Raw genomic sequence first — 16,418 nt, forward strand, 5'->3', positions numbered from 1 at the left:
ATTTCATTCACTGTCTATTTTGAGAGGTTATTTTTACATATTTTGGCATTTCTAAATATTTGGAGCTATTATTAAAACTGTTCAACTGTCAAAAACTTATGAAGCTGTGAAGCCTGGAAATGACAAAATTAACTAGTAATAAAACTTCTGACATGTAGCCTAAGGAATTAATTGGAGAGTTGCTATCACACGGCTTTTAAAAATAGAAGTATTCTACCCACAAGAATATTCAGAAATATAGTTGACAAGATCTGAAACTTACTTGATTGGATCCTAATTTCATCACTTAAGTTGTTTTTATATATTTAGGCCATGTTTTTCCAAGGCTTTGTACATTTATAGTGGAAGGCATGCATATGCCTTCTTCTCACAGACCTCCTTTGGAAGCCACTTTGATGTTAATCAATTAAGTCTTTCTGAGACAGGAATGAACAAAGTGACTTCTCCCATTTGGAGAAAAAAATGTTGTGACTTTTAAAATAGTTGTAATAGTAAAATATAGAAGAAACAAATTTCTGTGCAGAGAGGACTTAAATTCTACTGTTTTGGAAAATTGTACTGGCTCTTCCAGCTAATACTAACTTATCAATGTGTGTGATGCATGTGGGGTTTTGGGTGATCTGCCAGAAAATGGTAAGCTCTTTTTGGGAGAGCCAACTTACACTTTCAAACAAGGCAGCAGGGTAAACCGTTACAAAGCCATCTAATAAAGGGAAGAAAGACGTGGAGGTCTCTGGGTGTCTGTTATGCTCACACACACACACAGTGCAACAGTTTAGGGCAGGATTTGGTGATTACATTCATGTGAAGGCACGTTAACCTCTTGGCTGTGGTTTTCCTGAGCTAACAGGGGTGTAAGCCTTGAGAATCCTCCCGTGGAGTCTTGAGCTGATGTCTGAAAGACAGAGACTTGTTCTCCTTTGTTCTTGCAGGCAGGATATGGTGCTTGAGGGGTGTTGTGTTGTTCTCCCCTCCCCCTAAGACAGATTTTCCAGATTTGTAAATATTTGACAAAAAGATTTTTGGTAGATATGTCTCCTAGTTCTCTTCACTTCCTGTTACAGAAGTTTTTTCCCTATTCAAGTGAAAACTAATTTTGGTGTCTTGTTTCACTGCCTTTCACTGCAGTAAAACTTTATCAGTATTAAAACTGTGTGTGCAATCTTAAATTTGGCTTCCCTAATTTTTGCATGTTAACTTTGCAATGTATGTATCCTGTTATGCATGATGTTTAAAATTCACCATACAGTTGCTCACTCAGTGTTGCTAATTTTTCTCTTTCTTTATTGTTACAAAAATGTCTCCTCTATTTGGCATTGAAAAATAACATTAATTGAAGATAACATCTTTTAAAATAGGGGGTTTAAAATGTCAAATATTTAAATTAAAAGAGTTGAAAAGTATCTTACTTTAAGAACTTCAAATAAATACCTAATAGTAAAGAAAAGGGGAAAAAGGATTAAAGTATACAAATTTCACTTTTCACAACAACATATCCTGTCTCATGTCTAAATTCCTTCCTTCTAGGAAGAGCAAAGTATGTTAGCAATGGAAGAGGAAGGGACTGTTCAGTTGCCACTAGAAGGACATTACAGGTAAAATATACCTTTCCTCTTTTAGGTGAGTTGCAATCAAACAAATAAAATAAACATGCCACGGTATTTACTCTTAATGCTTACTGAATGTCAGGAGGATGTCTGTCGGGTAACAGAGTACAGACAGGTGAACTGAACCATATACTGCAGCATTTAACAAGCTCAGCCCTCTTCTAGTCTTTCCACGTCATCTCACAGTCCCTGGGAAAAAGACACACTAGTTGAAGTTTTCTCTTGGGCAGGACCGCAGGATCAGGCTGTTCATAATGAACCTTTACTTCTGACATGCACAGTACGAAAAGAAGATGTAGAGCAGGTCAAACCCTTCATCCTGATACTAGCAGGGAGCCAGGAAACACACCCCAGAAAAATTAGGTTCTTACAGTATTACATTTTAAAACATTCTAATTAAAATCCTATCTATGTGAGATAATAGGTGAATAAAGAGAAGGCATAGTGCAGGGTTGACACAACTTAAGCATGAAAACCTATGTTATAGATAGTAATAATACACATGGCCAGCCCATAAGGACTCTCATTTACAGTTTTCAGAAAGAAAGTTTGTAATAAAGATTTGAAATACCTACTGATAGTAACCTCTGCATTAATGTTGAATTCATAGGAACACTATCTCAGAGTGGCCTCCTCTTACATTTTAACACAGTTACCCTAATGTCTCCGAAGGCAAATAACTAACTGTGTCTCTGAAAAATCCCAGCCTATTTCTTACTTTTGATTCATCACACTTCTAATGGTCTGTTTTCTTCTTCTTTTGTCCATACCTTTTTGTTCTATTTTATATTAGCAATACTTGGATTAATTTATCTTGAGGTGTGATCTATGTTGATCTATAGTGATCTATAGTGTGTTTACTTAGGTAGAGTTGCCTGGATAATATCTGACTTTCTGTACTGTAAGGGTACAGCTAAAAAGAGGAGTCAAGACTTCGGTTGATAAAGTGGTTCCCCAAACACTCTGAAAACAAGTTTACTGAGGGCTTACTGAATGTCAAGCCATACATAAACCATGAAGTCAGGAATAATATACAGGCAGGCCCTTAAAACATTTAAGACTTTATTATCCTTAAATGTATAAATATGTATTTGGAGCAGTCCAGGTAAAGCTAAGGGCATAATGGCTACAAAGTGCTGCTTAAAGCTACTGATTAGCTTGTTTAATTGGGGCATTTTTATTAGATCTCTTAAATCTTTGACTTTGTCAAGGTTGTTGATTGCTTTTAAAATTGTTTTAAAAGCAGGTGGAGTTTCAGAGCATAAGTACTTTGAGAACTGTTAGGAACTTTTAGGATTCTTGTTTAATCCAACTATGCCGCTGGCATGCTGTGAGATGTTGGGCAATATTTAATTTCACAGTTCCTCATTTTTCTCTGTCTATTAGTTGTAAGTGAAACAATATATTTTATTGATGTTACTGTGATTAATTGCTATTGGAGGAGGAAAATGCTAAAAAAGTGCTAAGATGTTTTAAGAGAATACTTAAGTCATTGTTCAGGATTTTTGAAGTTTAACATAATTTCTTAACTTACATTGCAGTTATTTATTGTCACCACTATCAGTTTTCAAGGACTTTTGTAGAGTTAATAAGTAACAAAGACTAATCGTTCATTGTTTTATTGTGTATTTACTTTTATTCTTGCCTAGAGATGACCCATCTGTGATAAACATTTCTGATGAAATGGCAAAAACTGCTGTGTGGAAGACATTGTTGATATCCTCGGAGAATGCAAAAGATAAGGAGTCAAGCTTTCCTTCTAAAAGGTTTTAATTTTTTTTACTACATTATACTTTATATTGGTGTCAAACCAATATTAGAATATTTTGCTAGGGTTTAGAAAGATTTCTAGCATCTTGCAGTTTTATTTCTTGAGGTTTTCTTTTATTTATGTCCAGTCATAATATTCTGAGCTCAAAACACAATTTCACTATGTACATTTATTAAAAAAAAAAAAAAAATCACAAATATTTGCATGCCACTTAGTTATGCTACAGTGGAAAATGAAGTTGAGCATGCCCGATGCTTGTGTAATGAACCTCCAACCTACACCTAGATATTGCACAACAGCTGTTGGGTTTGTTCTGCTTGCTTTTGTTCTTTCCTCTTGAAAAAGAAGTGGTCATCACTGCCCTGGAAATATCTATATGAAGAGCCCAGTACTCTGAATGTGATCTACTAATATTTGGAGAGAAAACAGTTTTAAGATTGCATGATTCTTTTCATTTTCTTGCCTACTTCACTTGTACTCAAAACAGCTAAATACTTTTAAATTTTAGTCCAGACAAATGTAAAAAGAAGCAATGATGTTTTATCTGTGCTACAGAGTTATTATGGGACTAAGAAAATATTAAATACAAGCACAGTGTGATTGTAAGAGAGATTTTCCTCTGTTTCCACAAATTTTAAATTTAACTATTTTCTACTTAATTGTTTTATATCACATTTTTGTCATAAGCTCCCCTTCCTAATCACTCTAGAAGCCGATTCCCCAAAGGTAAGACCCTGTCCCCCAACCTTTTCCTTGATTGTATCTTCCAGTTCAAAGTGGTGTCACCTAGGAACCCAAATGACTTGACTTTGTAATTTTTGGGGAGGCAGAATGAAAAGAAATTTCAGATAGGAATGTAAAATGTCTTCATCAAAGTCCTTAATATTAAAATTTGAAAGTTATTGTGTATTAAAAATAGAAACTGTAGATGTACTATATTTAAATGTTAAATTGTATTTATTCCTAGATTTTTTTTTCATTAATTCTTTGACTTTTTTAAAATATAAAATTATATTCTGCCCATTTCTAACTCTAGTGTTCAAAACAAGCTCCATGTTTGAAACAGCTGGTCATTGTTTTATGGTGAAAAGATGCAATAAGAGAAAAAATTTTGTAATGAAATACATTTTTTAATTTTGTCACCCCAAAATGGCATGCTGCCTTTCAGTTGTTCCTTTCCCTAAACAGCATAAACAAAATGAACAGCTGATAACCAGAGAATCTTCATTTCAGACACCCATGGAGCATCCCACTAATGTGATCATTTTAATCATATTTCACTGACAGTCAAAATAGCAGTATAGTTCTGATTTGCCTTCCACCCTACACATGGGCTGAAAAAGGATCCTGTCACAGTGAAATCAGTGTGGTGCATGGGAGAAGGATGTACAGTAGGGTTTTCTTACCTTATGTGCCTCTGCTGTCCAGGCTGTGAAAGCCTGGAGAAACAGAAGAAACTGATTATGTAAACATGTACTGGTTTTACCTGAAATTTTCAAAGATCCTTTGAGCAAAGAGCATCCACATAGACTGTGGCTCAGACAACGTTGGTAAAAGATGATTTGGCATTTCCACTGCAGTAAAATAGAAACTGATTTTCTAATGAGCTTATTTTCAATCTGTTCTTGTATCTTTGCTCATGAAAACAAAGACTCAGGTGAAAAGGAACTAAGGGATCACAGGTTTTATGGTTTTAGGTATGAGTGTCCTGTTGTAAAGGAACAACCTGTTAAAGAATCTGAAATCCTGCTTTTTCATGTGCTCTAGCTTGTCTCAGATTCCCAGACAGAAGTAGACTCAAAGAACTTTAAACCTGGAAGGCTTGCTTTCTGATAAGCAAAACCATAGACAACATTGATCTGAAAACATATTAGAGATAGAGCTAAAGAAACATTATATTCCTAAATGCATGTATCATTACATGAAGATGTAATTCAATCCTAGGTAAGTACTGAGAAAAAAGAAAGCTTGAAATGGTAACACTCGTAAGGATAATTTTTGCAAATGATCAAGATCACCAGTATTACATTACCCAATTCCCTTCAGTGAAGGGTATCTTACTATAGGGAGAAAAAAAAATCATGTTGTTTTGAAATTAATTTTACTGATGCCTTTTGAAGTTCAACTGCAGAAGTGTTTAGAACTCCTTTTCCTGTTGTCAGGTCTACTTTCTTATACTAATATCCCAAAATACTATTAAATGGGTATAATTAAATTATGATACTGTACTATGATTTCATGTAATGCCTTTTACGTAAGGCACTGATCAATTAACAACATAGGGTGATTTCTGGAATACATAAAATCTGGAAGTTCTTCGTACTAATTAAATACTGAGTTGACTTGGCCAATGGAAGACTGGCCAATAATAAACTAAGATCGTCTCCAAAGAGAGATTTTAGGCAGGAAGGGTTTATACAAATGACTTCTCAGCCTGATGCATGGATAATACCTATCATAAGCTCTGCACTGCCCCTGGCTCTGTGAAGTAGTATAGTGTGTGACAGTTCTTGCCTCCCAGACTCATGACAGTATTTAAGTGTCTAAAGAGGGGACTTAAATGAGATTTACTTAGTCAACTGTTGCCTAACCATAGAGGCACCTGAACTTTACAATTTTCCAACCTTAATTTTTCATTATTAAAATTCCTAGGGACCTAAAGGTCTGCTTTTGAGCCTGTCTTGGTAGAATTGAACACCAAGGCACCTATCTGAAACATAGCCCTCTTTGGTACATGTAATTAAATATTCCTTTGTCTTTGCTTATACTACTAAGCCTTTCAGATAGCAATTCCAAAACATATGCAGAAGATCCGACCATGTATAGAAGGTAGTCCTAGCTGGTCTTTTAAAGTATTGGAGAAAGAGGCATCTATCACTTTGTAGATGGTATGAGTTCCCCTCTCTACCTGAGGTTATGCAAATCCCGCATCCCAAACCTTCCTTCTCAGGCTTGTTAGACTACTCCCTTGGTAGGGAGGAAGAGAGCTTCAAGTCCCTTACAGATCCACCAGTTACGTGTTTTACTGGTAAAAGGCTGGACTTGTCCTTTTTTTTTCCAAATTTCTCAAGGCATTAAAGCCCACATCTGCAGATGCTCAGAGATGTGAATCCTAAATAGAAGGCAGACTTTCCTGGTATCACAGAGGCACCTAAAACTTGGAAATATTATAGACTGTAAAGCACATAACACATCCTCAGTGTTTGATTTTACAAAGCACAGGTAACTCTCTGCCTGCTGTACTGCTGCACTTTAAATTCACCCCCAGGTATTTGTTTACATACCCTTTGTGTGCAGAAAGTGTAACATACCCAATTCTATCACTGTTCTACAGAAGGTGACAGATTTGGCAGTTGAAGTGGCAGAAGTTGGTATTCTTTAGCTATTTCCATTAACACCTCTGGAAGCTGCTATAGGCATAGAAGTAAGCTTTGGCTGAACTGAATTGTATCCTTAAAGCAATTTTTATGTGAAGAAAAATGTCAGATGATTGTAAAATTGTGCATGAATCACCTTAAGAATTTGAGAATTGATCTTGCTTTCTTTAAGCCTTGTGTAATTCAGCCTATTTCTCATTCATTCTAGTTAAGGAATTATTCCCATGAAACCTGGTAGGTTATGTGCTTGATACAGGTTTGTTCTCAAAACCATTTTTTTTTTTTTTTAGATACCCTGCCACTCTTTGTTGAAGGCTTGATTTGCCTGTGTTGTGGAAGCCTCTTTGCATTTTCGTAGTGTGATTGAAACTCATTGCAAGAACATGACTTTTTATTTATTTACGCTGTTGTAAATTAGGACCCTCTTCACACACAAAAAATCATCTGCTTTGCATATATATTGCGTTCTGTAGGCAAATCAACAGTGTTTTAACTGGAAAAAAGCTGATTCCAAATTTGAACTCTGCTTCAGAGTTATTAGTGATACGGCTTTTGTATGATCTTTCAGGCTTTTTTAAAAAAAAAAGTTATTTCCTTATAATGTATACATGAGGAAGTATGGATTAAGCTCCAAATGGGGAATATTGTCACTCCCCCAGAGTGACCCCCCAGTGTCACCCCCCCAGACTTCTCCTGCTCTCCCCAATCAAGACTGAAAGCCAAATATTACAGTTGGAAATTGGCTTGCACTGCTCTAGTTCAGAAACATTCCTTCTGAATGTACAGAATACATTTTAAAGACAAGAAATACTTACTGTGACATCGTTTGTGCCATTTAAGAAAATGCCAGTATTGTCTGAGAACTCTACTGTTACCATTATTTAATCAATTAACAGTTGTATTTGCCAAAAAAAAAAAAAAAAAAAAAAAAAAAAGTGGCTATCTTTCTTTGCTTGCATGCTGGCTGACTTGTCTGTCTGTACATCTTAAGTTCTCTACCTACCTTGTCACTAAAATGCTGGCTGATGTCTTCTGCACCATTCAGCACAGAAACTTTCAGTTGCTTCCCAGTTTGCGCTATGCAGCATGAAAAATTAATTAAGTATCAGTGCAACGTTGGTTTTCGGGTAGATCATTAATATATATGATAGTGCTGCTGTAACTCTTTTTTTTCCTTCTTTTCCTAGTGCTGAAATCAGAAAAGAGAAGAAAGCTGACTCAGGGAAAGGTGTTGACCGGGAGACTTGTCTATGACTTGTTCTTCAATTAATTTTTTTACAAACGAATGAAAGGAGTGCCACAACCACTAAATATAAATGATTTGACCTTGTAACTTTTGTCTTTCATCTCAAACTAGCACAGGTAATGTAGTGCAATATTTGTCTCATTTCACCTTGTCTACATTGTCTAGTATCCGTGTAAAAGTCTGCAGTAGCCAATGCAAAAAATCTTCATGTTCTTTGCTAATATTGGCCATTTATCAGTATTCGTATCATAAATTTAACAAGCAAAGTTTCTTTCAAATTCAACTTCCCTGTTAATAGGTTTGTACTGTATTTTGCTACTTTTTCTGTGTGAGAATACTTAATAATCTTCATTCAAGATGAACTTGAAAACACTTGTTCCAATTTTGTTTTTTTTTTTTTTAAAAATCACCTAACTCGAGTAAATGATTTCAGGAGTCCCAAACTGACAAGCAAACATTAAAGAAGTTTTTAAAATTAACAACAGATCTGACCCTGTGAACAAACTAACAAGGATAATCCTTTCCTCCTCAAACTGTCCTTTTGAAGTCATGGATTACTCTTGCAATGAGGATTGCAGGGTCAGATCCCGTATTTGTGAAGTTTTCCTTGATTTAATACAGTGTATTTCATATTCAAATTTGTATGTAACTGAAACATAGTCATATATATATATAAAAAATATATATTAAAGATATATTAAAACATTCTCACCATAGTTGAAAAACACCACCACATCCTTTGATGTGAAACATGGGTACAGTATTTCTTAAAATGCAATCTGTGATAACAGTATCTTATCTTGTATTGTATGAATGTTGCTGTGGTAGGCCAAACAACTGCATTATGTCATTAATCAATCCATTATTTTATAACAGGGAAAATTTTTTATATACAAACTATACCCCATATACAGTTGTATCACCTGCCCAATGATTTTCCTCTTTATTGCCTAAAATACAGCCACATAAAGGTTATGTTTATTTTATCCTCTCTCTACTAACAACTGTAAACCTCTTAATTTCAGAGATTAATTGTGTACAATACTTAAATGGGTATCCTGCTGTTGGTTTTGTTACAGCTCTTTACTATTCATCAAGTACATATTGATTAAAAGATAAAAACAACATTGCAAAGTAAAATGTGGCTTTAAAGCCATTACAAAGACATTTTTCATAACTGATTTTGTTACTGCCTGATCCTTCAAGCTGTTCTTTTGTGTAAAACAAGGACTGCGAGATTAGGCATTGAATTAATGGAGACGTGGAACAGAAGTTTTATTGCGTTATTTGGAATTCACTGATTTTTAAATTTTTTTAAGATAGATTTTTAAATGATTAAATGAAAGCTAACTTTCATTATTATGCTATTACTTTGAATCCTACAAATAAGAATTACAGTCTTGTAATCTTTATAACAACTTATCTACAGGGCTCTAGCATTCCCCAGCTTTCCAAAATATGATAATCTTTCCACAGACTTCATGTGAACAACTCTTCATATCCAGCACATTTAAAGTATTCCTCCTTTTTGTGCATGTGTGTGTGTATGTTTTACTACTTTAGCCATAAATGAAAATTGCATTTTGCTGCAAACTAATAGGGTCACTGTTCTAAATTTGGCTTAGCATTATCAAAGCCCATTAAAGGCCATTTTTATGGAGAAAAAAAAATCTAATGGACACAAAGAAGGATTTACATTTAATTCAATGTTTGTATTTGTAAATTCAGGAAAAAAATGCTGATGCATTAAGGTTAAATGCTTTGTTTTGTGTACTTGATGATAAATCGTAAGATTCCAATTGTTTTAAGGTTAGTATAGAAGTTCAGTACTGGTTTGTCCTGAAAGCAGCCTGGTGGTGTTTTAATATGTTGCTGACTTTGTTACAGATAATGTATACAATCAAAATGTATTCGTTTCACTTGACCAACTCTTAGAATATTAAGAAATCAGTGTATTCAATGGCATTCTGTATTTCTGTTCAGTATTTCAGAGTGGTTTTACTTTAAAAGTCACTCTGTTTTGTGTGAATTTAAATGCTATTCCAATGTTAATCTTAACATTCTGAAATCACACACAACATAAAGCAAATGTAATGCTGTATTTACTTCTAATTTCATATTCCTGGTCAGAATTATTCTATTTCTTGGATGTAATTTATTACAGAAGTTTATGTGTACATGTGAATAGACTATTGTGTTTTTCACAATTAAGAAATGTTATGTGAAAATAAATATTTATCCTAACTAATTTTCAATTTTATTTTTACACTGCAAAACCAGAACAAGTATACAATATGGTATAGTGTTTTAAATGTCTACCTGACACTTGAATATGCTTCAAAATTAATGAATCGTAGAGCCCAGTCCTGCTCCATTTCCAAGTGGAATCTCATTGAAACATGCAATGCTATCAGTGTTGGCTTGCCGTGTGTAGTTAATGGCGGTGTACTTGGTCTGACTTTAACAGTAAGTGTGCTGTCAGGGATGGCACACAACTGACCTGTTCCAGGAAGAAAGTGGGAATTAAATTCTGATTTACTGGTCATGAGTTAGTTCCCCTTGCTCCTGGGAGAGATGATGTGGACCAGGCAGCAGAGTAGTTGGGTCTTTTCACAGATTAATAGGTAAGGTCATACCATTTAAAATTCCTCCATGCTACAATATTTAGTGTCTTAATTAGTTGAACAGTGGCTACGGCCAATTGTGGGAGCTTCTGCTATTCTCAGGACCCTAAATTTCTGCTACTGGAAAAATGTTAGGCCTTAAAGCCTAGTACTACTGCCAAAACCCAATACTTCAAGTATTGACTCCATCTTGTTAAATCCCTTTGAGCTTCTTCACCAATTTTTAAACCAGACTGCAAGCCTCCCAGCCTGAGAATTTTAACAGTCACGTCTCAGGCTTCAACTGCTTCTTTTAGGATTTTACACAAAGTGTATTGTACAACAAACTTAAGTATATTTCACATGGAAAAAAAAAAAATACCCAGGAAAAAAAGGTAATTGGTAGGTGCCTAACTCACTCTAGCATGTGGCACTACTTCAGGCACAACTGGTTCCAAGTGTTGGCTTTGTACATGAATTAAATGAGCTGGCTTTCTTTTGTGGCCTCAGTTTTAGGTATTTACCGGTGCTCATGCATTTCAAGTAAGTTGTCAGTTCCCTGAGGCAGCTCTATTGTCCTATTGTCTGCATTATTTTTGGAGCTGAGGGAGATCTGGAGAAAACTGGACACTAAACCAATGTTTATTAAGACACTTACTACAGCAACAAAACTTTGTTGTTTTAAAAGTTGCATCATGCTCTTAGCAGCATATCTTAGAAGTTGCTTTCCAGAAAAAGAAGTAGAAGATAATTAGCATTGTACTTTATTATGCCTCACAGGTAAGACAGAGTCCTGTTTTAACTGTATTGAGAGTACAGAAGAGTTTCCCAGTGAGATGCTAGCATCAGTACGGTAGGTCAGATACAAAGAACTGCATCTTTACTTAATGAAAGACTTACCCAGACTATCTAATTTTTAGTTATTTAAAAAGGTTTTTTTTTTAATGCTTCTCTGATTACACTAAGGGAATACTTGCAGTTCTTTAGTAAGTATGAGAGCCTAGTTAATGTAGTTTTTTGATTAGAGAAATACTTTTCTTTTGTCTATATGATAGTGTGAGTGATAACATTTTTAAAACAAAAAAACCCCAACAATTTGCCCCTTGCATACAGAAGGCATCCAGAAGTTCATAATGGTCATCTTTTTAATAACCTATCTGCATTGCTGTGATCTACCTTTATACTGATTTGTGTTTCTTTCCCTTGAGTCAGAAGAATCAGAGATGTGGCTACTAAAACCTCTTGGCAACAACTGACAGCCTGCATCCTACAGAACTTTAAGAGTGGTGCCAGTCTACATTAAAACCACTAATAAATTGAGCCCAAGATTGTATTTGTAATACCCATCTCCAGTTTTGTTTCCCAGAAAAACCTTATTTTGTGAGTCAAGGAGTTTTTGGTTTGTGAAGCCAAAACCTTATTTTCCACCTCGGGCCCCCTTCTCTTTCTCATTTAAGGACAAGCTGCACAAACTGTCTTGACATTCTCCCTCACCTTCCCCATGCTTTATCTGTCTGTATGAGTACCTCTACATTCACACCTAATGCCAGTAATAACCCACAACACATACATAATCACATGCTGGCATCTACTATCAAGAAGCTAAGAGTTAGATAATCATTTCACATTCCGTTCCATGATACCATTAAACAAAAGCAGAAAAGTCACTGTAACTCTCTCTCAAAATTAATGGATTTTTGTAAAGTTCTAGGAGTTCGTTTCTTGAACAACATTTTCAATGATACGGACTACACCCCCTTTCATAACAATGTCTTTATTATTTTAAGGCAGCACAGTTTGTAGTACAAGCGGGTTGCATCTTTTCTATCTATGTGAAAGTAAAAAACCTAATCTTAAGACGGAGAAGCCTACCTGGAGTGCTGAAGATAAAGCAGAAGTTTACTGATAGGCTGTGAAGAAAAGCAGGTTTGCTAAATAGCATGTTCACATGAGAGTTACAGGCCAGCCCTTGCTTTAAGTGACTCCTAGTTTGCTGTCACATTGTAATGTTTAATGTTTTATGTTTGAGTGCAAGGAATATATCCTATTCATCAGTAAACTTCTAAAAAAAAAAAAAAGATTTTCTGTCCCATAAACAATGGCTGCTAGAGGCCCGAGATAAGATTTTACCAGTGCAGATTACCACAGTAGCAGTCTATGAGAGGAGATAAAGAAATTCAGTGTCATTGGTTTGCATAGGTATCATTCAAAATCTTTGGTGAAAGCTGGTTACATGCTTTCCTTGCAAGACTTCTACAACTGTAATCCAAGAGACTGCAGAGAAAATACTAACTCAAAGAACTGCAGTAAACAAAGTGTTTCACGCTGCATAGAAAATATTAACACTGCAGTACTCCTGATACTGTTTCTAAAATAGTAATTGATCAAGCATTAGGTAATTTCTGCAAAAGCTGTATTTTCACAGAAATGATCACAGGGTTCACTTTATTTTTTGTTGGAAACATTGTTATTTTTATTCCTCAACTGATGTCCACGTTGGTTCCTCTGTAACATTTTCATCATTCATTACCCTAACATAGGAAGTGGACTGTTTCTCTTTTAGACTGAAATATCAAAAGGTACTGATTCAAGCAAGTACCATGCTTTCTAGAAGTCTGCAACATACCTACATTCTGGTGATGTTAAGACCTGATTAAACACAATCAATAAAAATGCAATAGTTGCTTAGCAACAGAAATCATTATGAAGATTAGCATTTCATTGTGTACACAGGTATCCCAAGAACTGACCCTTATCTTGATTCACAGAAGTTATACTGGCTCAGTGTACATTAGCTAGAGAGTTTTCTGGAGAAGTACCATTGCTAACAACCAAAATGCTGGTGCTAGGGCAGTGAGAAACATTGCTTTATGAAATGGCTCATATGGGTATAAATGTGCTTATGTGCTTGACCGGTGATGGCATGATCTTTGTCGGTATACCACTGTGGGAAAGAAAAATACAGAGAATGTTAGTTCTAGCTACATCTAAATGATATAAATCAAACATGGTAAGACATAAAAATGTGCAGACATTTAAAATTATCCCAGCATGAGGCTAATTCAGCATGGAAGCAAAGACATGATGGTGGTAGGAAGCTGCTATGATACTTTTGTCCCTGCTTTGTGTGTGGGATACACCATCTATTCATGCTAAAAGTACAAAATGAATACATGGCTTGTCCATGCATGGTAGATGCAGCTCCTCACTGTAGAGTGAGGCCTGATCTCTGCACCCTGTAAGCCCTGCAAGTTTGGCTGAAGGACAACCATGCACTGGTGCATTTGGCTTCTTTCTACACTTTATCCTTTTCAGCACTGCTCCCCAAGGGCTGGGAGAAGGTCGGAAAGGACGAGCTTGCACCTAAGTCTGAGAGTTTCCATGTACAGCATAAGAAGGGACAAATAACTACTTCACTTACAAGTTCCATAGAGAAACACGAGAAGTGATGGACAGGTTATCTTGGACTTAGCTGAAGTTAACCTTTCCTTATACCCTATCTGAAAGATACTATTCATTGGACTTTGGGTATATGCAAAGAGTGGGATGGGCTTGGCTGTTTGTCTGAGAACACAAAAAAATTAACAAAATGAAAGATAAGGTGAACAGGGTCAAATATGAGGAGTTGCTTTACATTTTTTCTTGTACAGAAGATACATGGGTGCGTAATGTTAAAATTTCAGTTATGATCATGAAATGCAAGTATGTGAACTTTCATTTAAGATGGCAATTGATTTATACCTAACAACAGGGAGCTTTTGCTAGTATTCTCGTAATACAAACCCATTTGTATGATGACAAACAAAACAGAAGCATACCATTGCCTGAAAATCCACTTCAGCATCAACAAGAGCTTTGGAAATCTGTGCTGCTTGCTGAAAGTGAACATTATCTGAAAAGTGGAAGAAAAAGAGGAAAAAGGTAAACAAAAAATTGCTTCTGTACTACTCTGGGGGAGAAGCAAAACAACAAACACAGAAGACTCCCCAGCACTGCTGACTGAAACAGAAATTAGTTGCAGAAAGCAGTTTTATTTTATTGACGTAAATGTAACAGCCTTGCCCCTTCATGCTTTTGTTTTGTCAGTAGTAGAATTGTGAACCTGTCTGTAATACTAAAATGTCTAATTAACTGCAACTCACCATCTGCTGTTCCATGAATAAGGAGATATTCAACCTCCTTGAATTTTTCAGCTCTGGCCATTACTGTTGAACTCTGAAATTAAAGAAAAGGAAAAAAAAAAAAAGAAAAAAAGGTGCTATTTGTTAGAAGATGATTTGCACCAACTGACTTTGATTGCTGTTGACACACTCTGGGGGTCCTTCAGATAAAAAACAACCACCCTGCCCGCTCCCCTCCCCCCACCAAGTAGCATGTTCACATATCCAACAGCACCGCGCTCGCACTCAAACCGTTCTGCACCGGTCTGCAATTATTACCAAGGGTTATGTGTGCAAAGTAACAGGCAATTCCAGAGGGGAAGAGTTTTGCAAGCAAGATACACATTTAATGCATTGCTAACATGCTGTTAGCCTGCAGCACACCACTTGCCATAGGTTTCCTGTGCGACTGCAGACAAGTTAAAAAAAATGTTGCCATGGCAACAGTGCACCCTCTGATAGCAAGGAGTAGATCTTGCAGAGACTACACGCGTCATCTTCCCCACCAAAATGTACACTACAGTTTACCTGTAGATCAACAGAGCTAGTATTTCATCAGTCTTAAGTAAAAATGCCTGACAAGACGTTTAAAACAATGCTCTCCCCCAAATACAATACACAAATGCCTGAAGGAAAAAACCACTAGACCAAATCTATAAATAGAAGTCAAGTTACATTTTGGGAACTGAAACACAATACAGTGATAAAAAAAATAATCAGCCACTAAGATTAATCAAGAAACTTAAAACACAGTAACAACATACTCCCTAGAACATACTAACCACCTGACTTGCTACTGTGACTAGGTACTAAAGAATGAGAAAGTAGGGATTGCAGGTAAGATCTTTAATTTGGGCAAGGAAAGGGAATAGGATAGTGCTCTGCCATAAGAGTGGGAAGAAGAAAAGGGACAAAAGACATTTTAGGCTCGATAAGACAACCAGCATAATGGGGCAAAAATATGTTGAATGAAACTTCCTTCTGTTAGCAACATTATAGGGGTTCTCTGCTGAAAATGACTGAATCCCTATAGAAGTTCTCTATATCACAGCAACTTAAAAGTTACTATGGCAAGGAAAAAAAATAGTAAAAATTACGAACAAAAGAATGTGGTGTGGTGTTTTGTTTTGTTTTCTCCTCCACCTTGTACTAAAGCTGTATCCTTCCACAGGGATTTGCATTTAGTACCCCCAAAAAGTCAAATACATTATATCACCAAGACACAGAAGTGTTCTGATTTCCTTATGTCTCTTGTACACCCATGAATCTTTAAAGCAAAGATAAATACTAAATTCCTTTTGTTATGGCAGAATAGCGTACCACAACCCTCTCATAAGTGAAATGAGTTCTTTGTAGTTATTCAACCAAATTTAAAAAACAAGTTCAGCAGAGAGAAAACACCACCCTCCAATCCGTAACATGGCAGTTGCCCTCTTTTGATAGTGAAAGGCTGCAGAGCACCAGGAATCCCATCTAATACATGGAAATGCACGCACACTGGAAGCATGACACTATCCATTGAAACGCGTTGGTATTGTGAAGTAAGAACAGATAGTTACGAGAGTGCCAAAATCTGGAGAGAGGATTTTGATTCAGTGAGGAGCACTGGTACAGGAGCCGACCAAATGAACGATTCAAAAAGTAATGGCCCAGT

At 36.0% G+C, this 16,418-nt stretch overlaps 2 protein-coding genes across 2 annotated transcripts in view; one reads left to right on the forward strand and one right to left on the reverse strand.

Moving 5' to 3' along the window:
* Nucleotides 1-8,009, forward strand: part of SLC4A10 (solute carrier family 4, sodium bicarbonate transporter, member 10) — a gene marked incomplete at its 5' end in the record, with an annotated part of 86,001 nt that extends 77,992 nt beyond the window's left edge. The window contains 3 exons of the mRNA XM_009586387.1: nucleotides 1,528-1,595; nucleotides 3,257-3,373; nucleotides 7,943-8,009. Of these exons, the coding sequence (XP_009584682.1) occupies nucleotides 1,528-1,595; nucleotides 3,257-3,373; nucleotides 7,943-8,009 (252 nt within the window). The remainder of the gene's footprint in view (nucleotides 1-1,527; nucleotides 1,596-3,256; nucleotides 3,374-7,942) is intronic.
* Nucleotides 8,010-13,206: 5,197 nt separating this feature from the next.
* Nucleotides 13,207-16,418, reverse strand: part of DPP4 (dipeptidyl-peptidase 4) — a gene marked incomplete at its 5' end in the record, with an annotated part of 31,324 nt that continues 28,112 nt past the window's right edge. The window contains 3 exons of the mRNA XM_009586388.1: nucleotides 13,207-13,548; nucleotides 14,423-14,496; nucleotides 14,747-14,819. Of these exons, the coding sequence (XP_009584683.1) occupies nucleotides 13,450-13,548; nucleotides 14,423-14,496; nucleotides 14,747-14,819 (246 nt within the window). The remainder of the gene's footprint in view (nucleotides 13,549-14,422; nucleotides 14,497-14,746; nucleotides 14,820-16,418) is intronic.

Source organism: Fulmarus glacialis, unplaced genomic scaffold, assembly GCF_000690835.1.
Source record: "Fulmarus glacialis isolate BGI_N327 unplaced genomic scaffold, ASM69083v1 scaffold4921, whole genome shotgun sequence".
Taxonomy (NCBI): Eukaryota; Metazoa; Chordata; class Aves; order Procellariiformes; family Procellariidae; genus Fulmarus; species Fulmarus glacialis.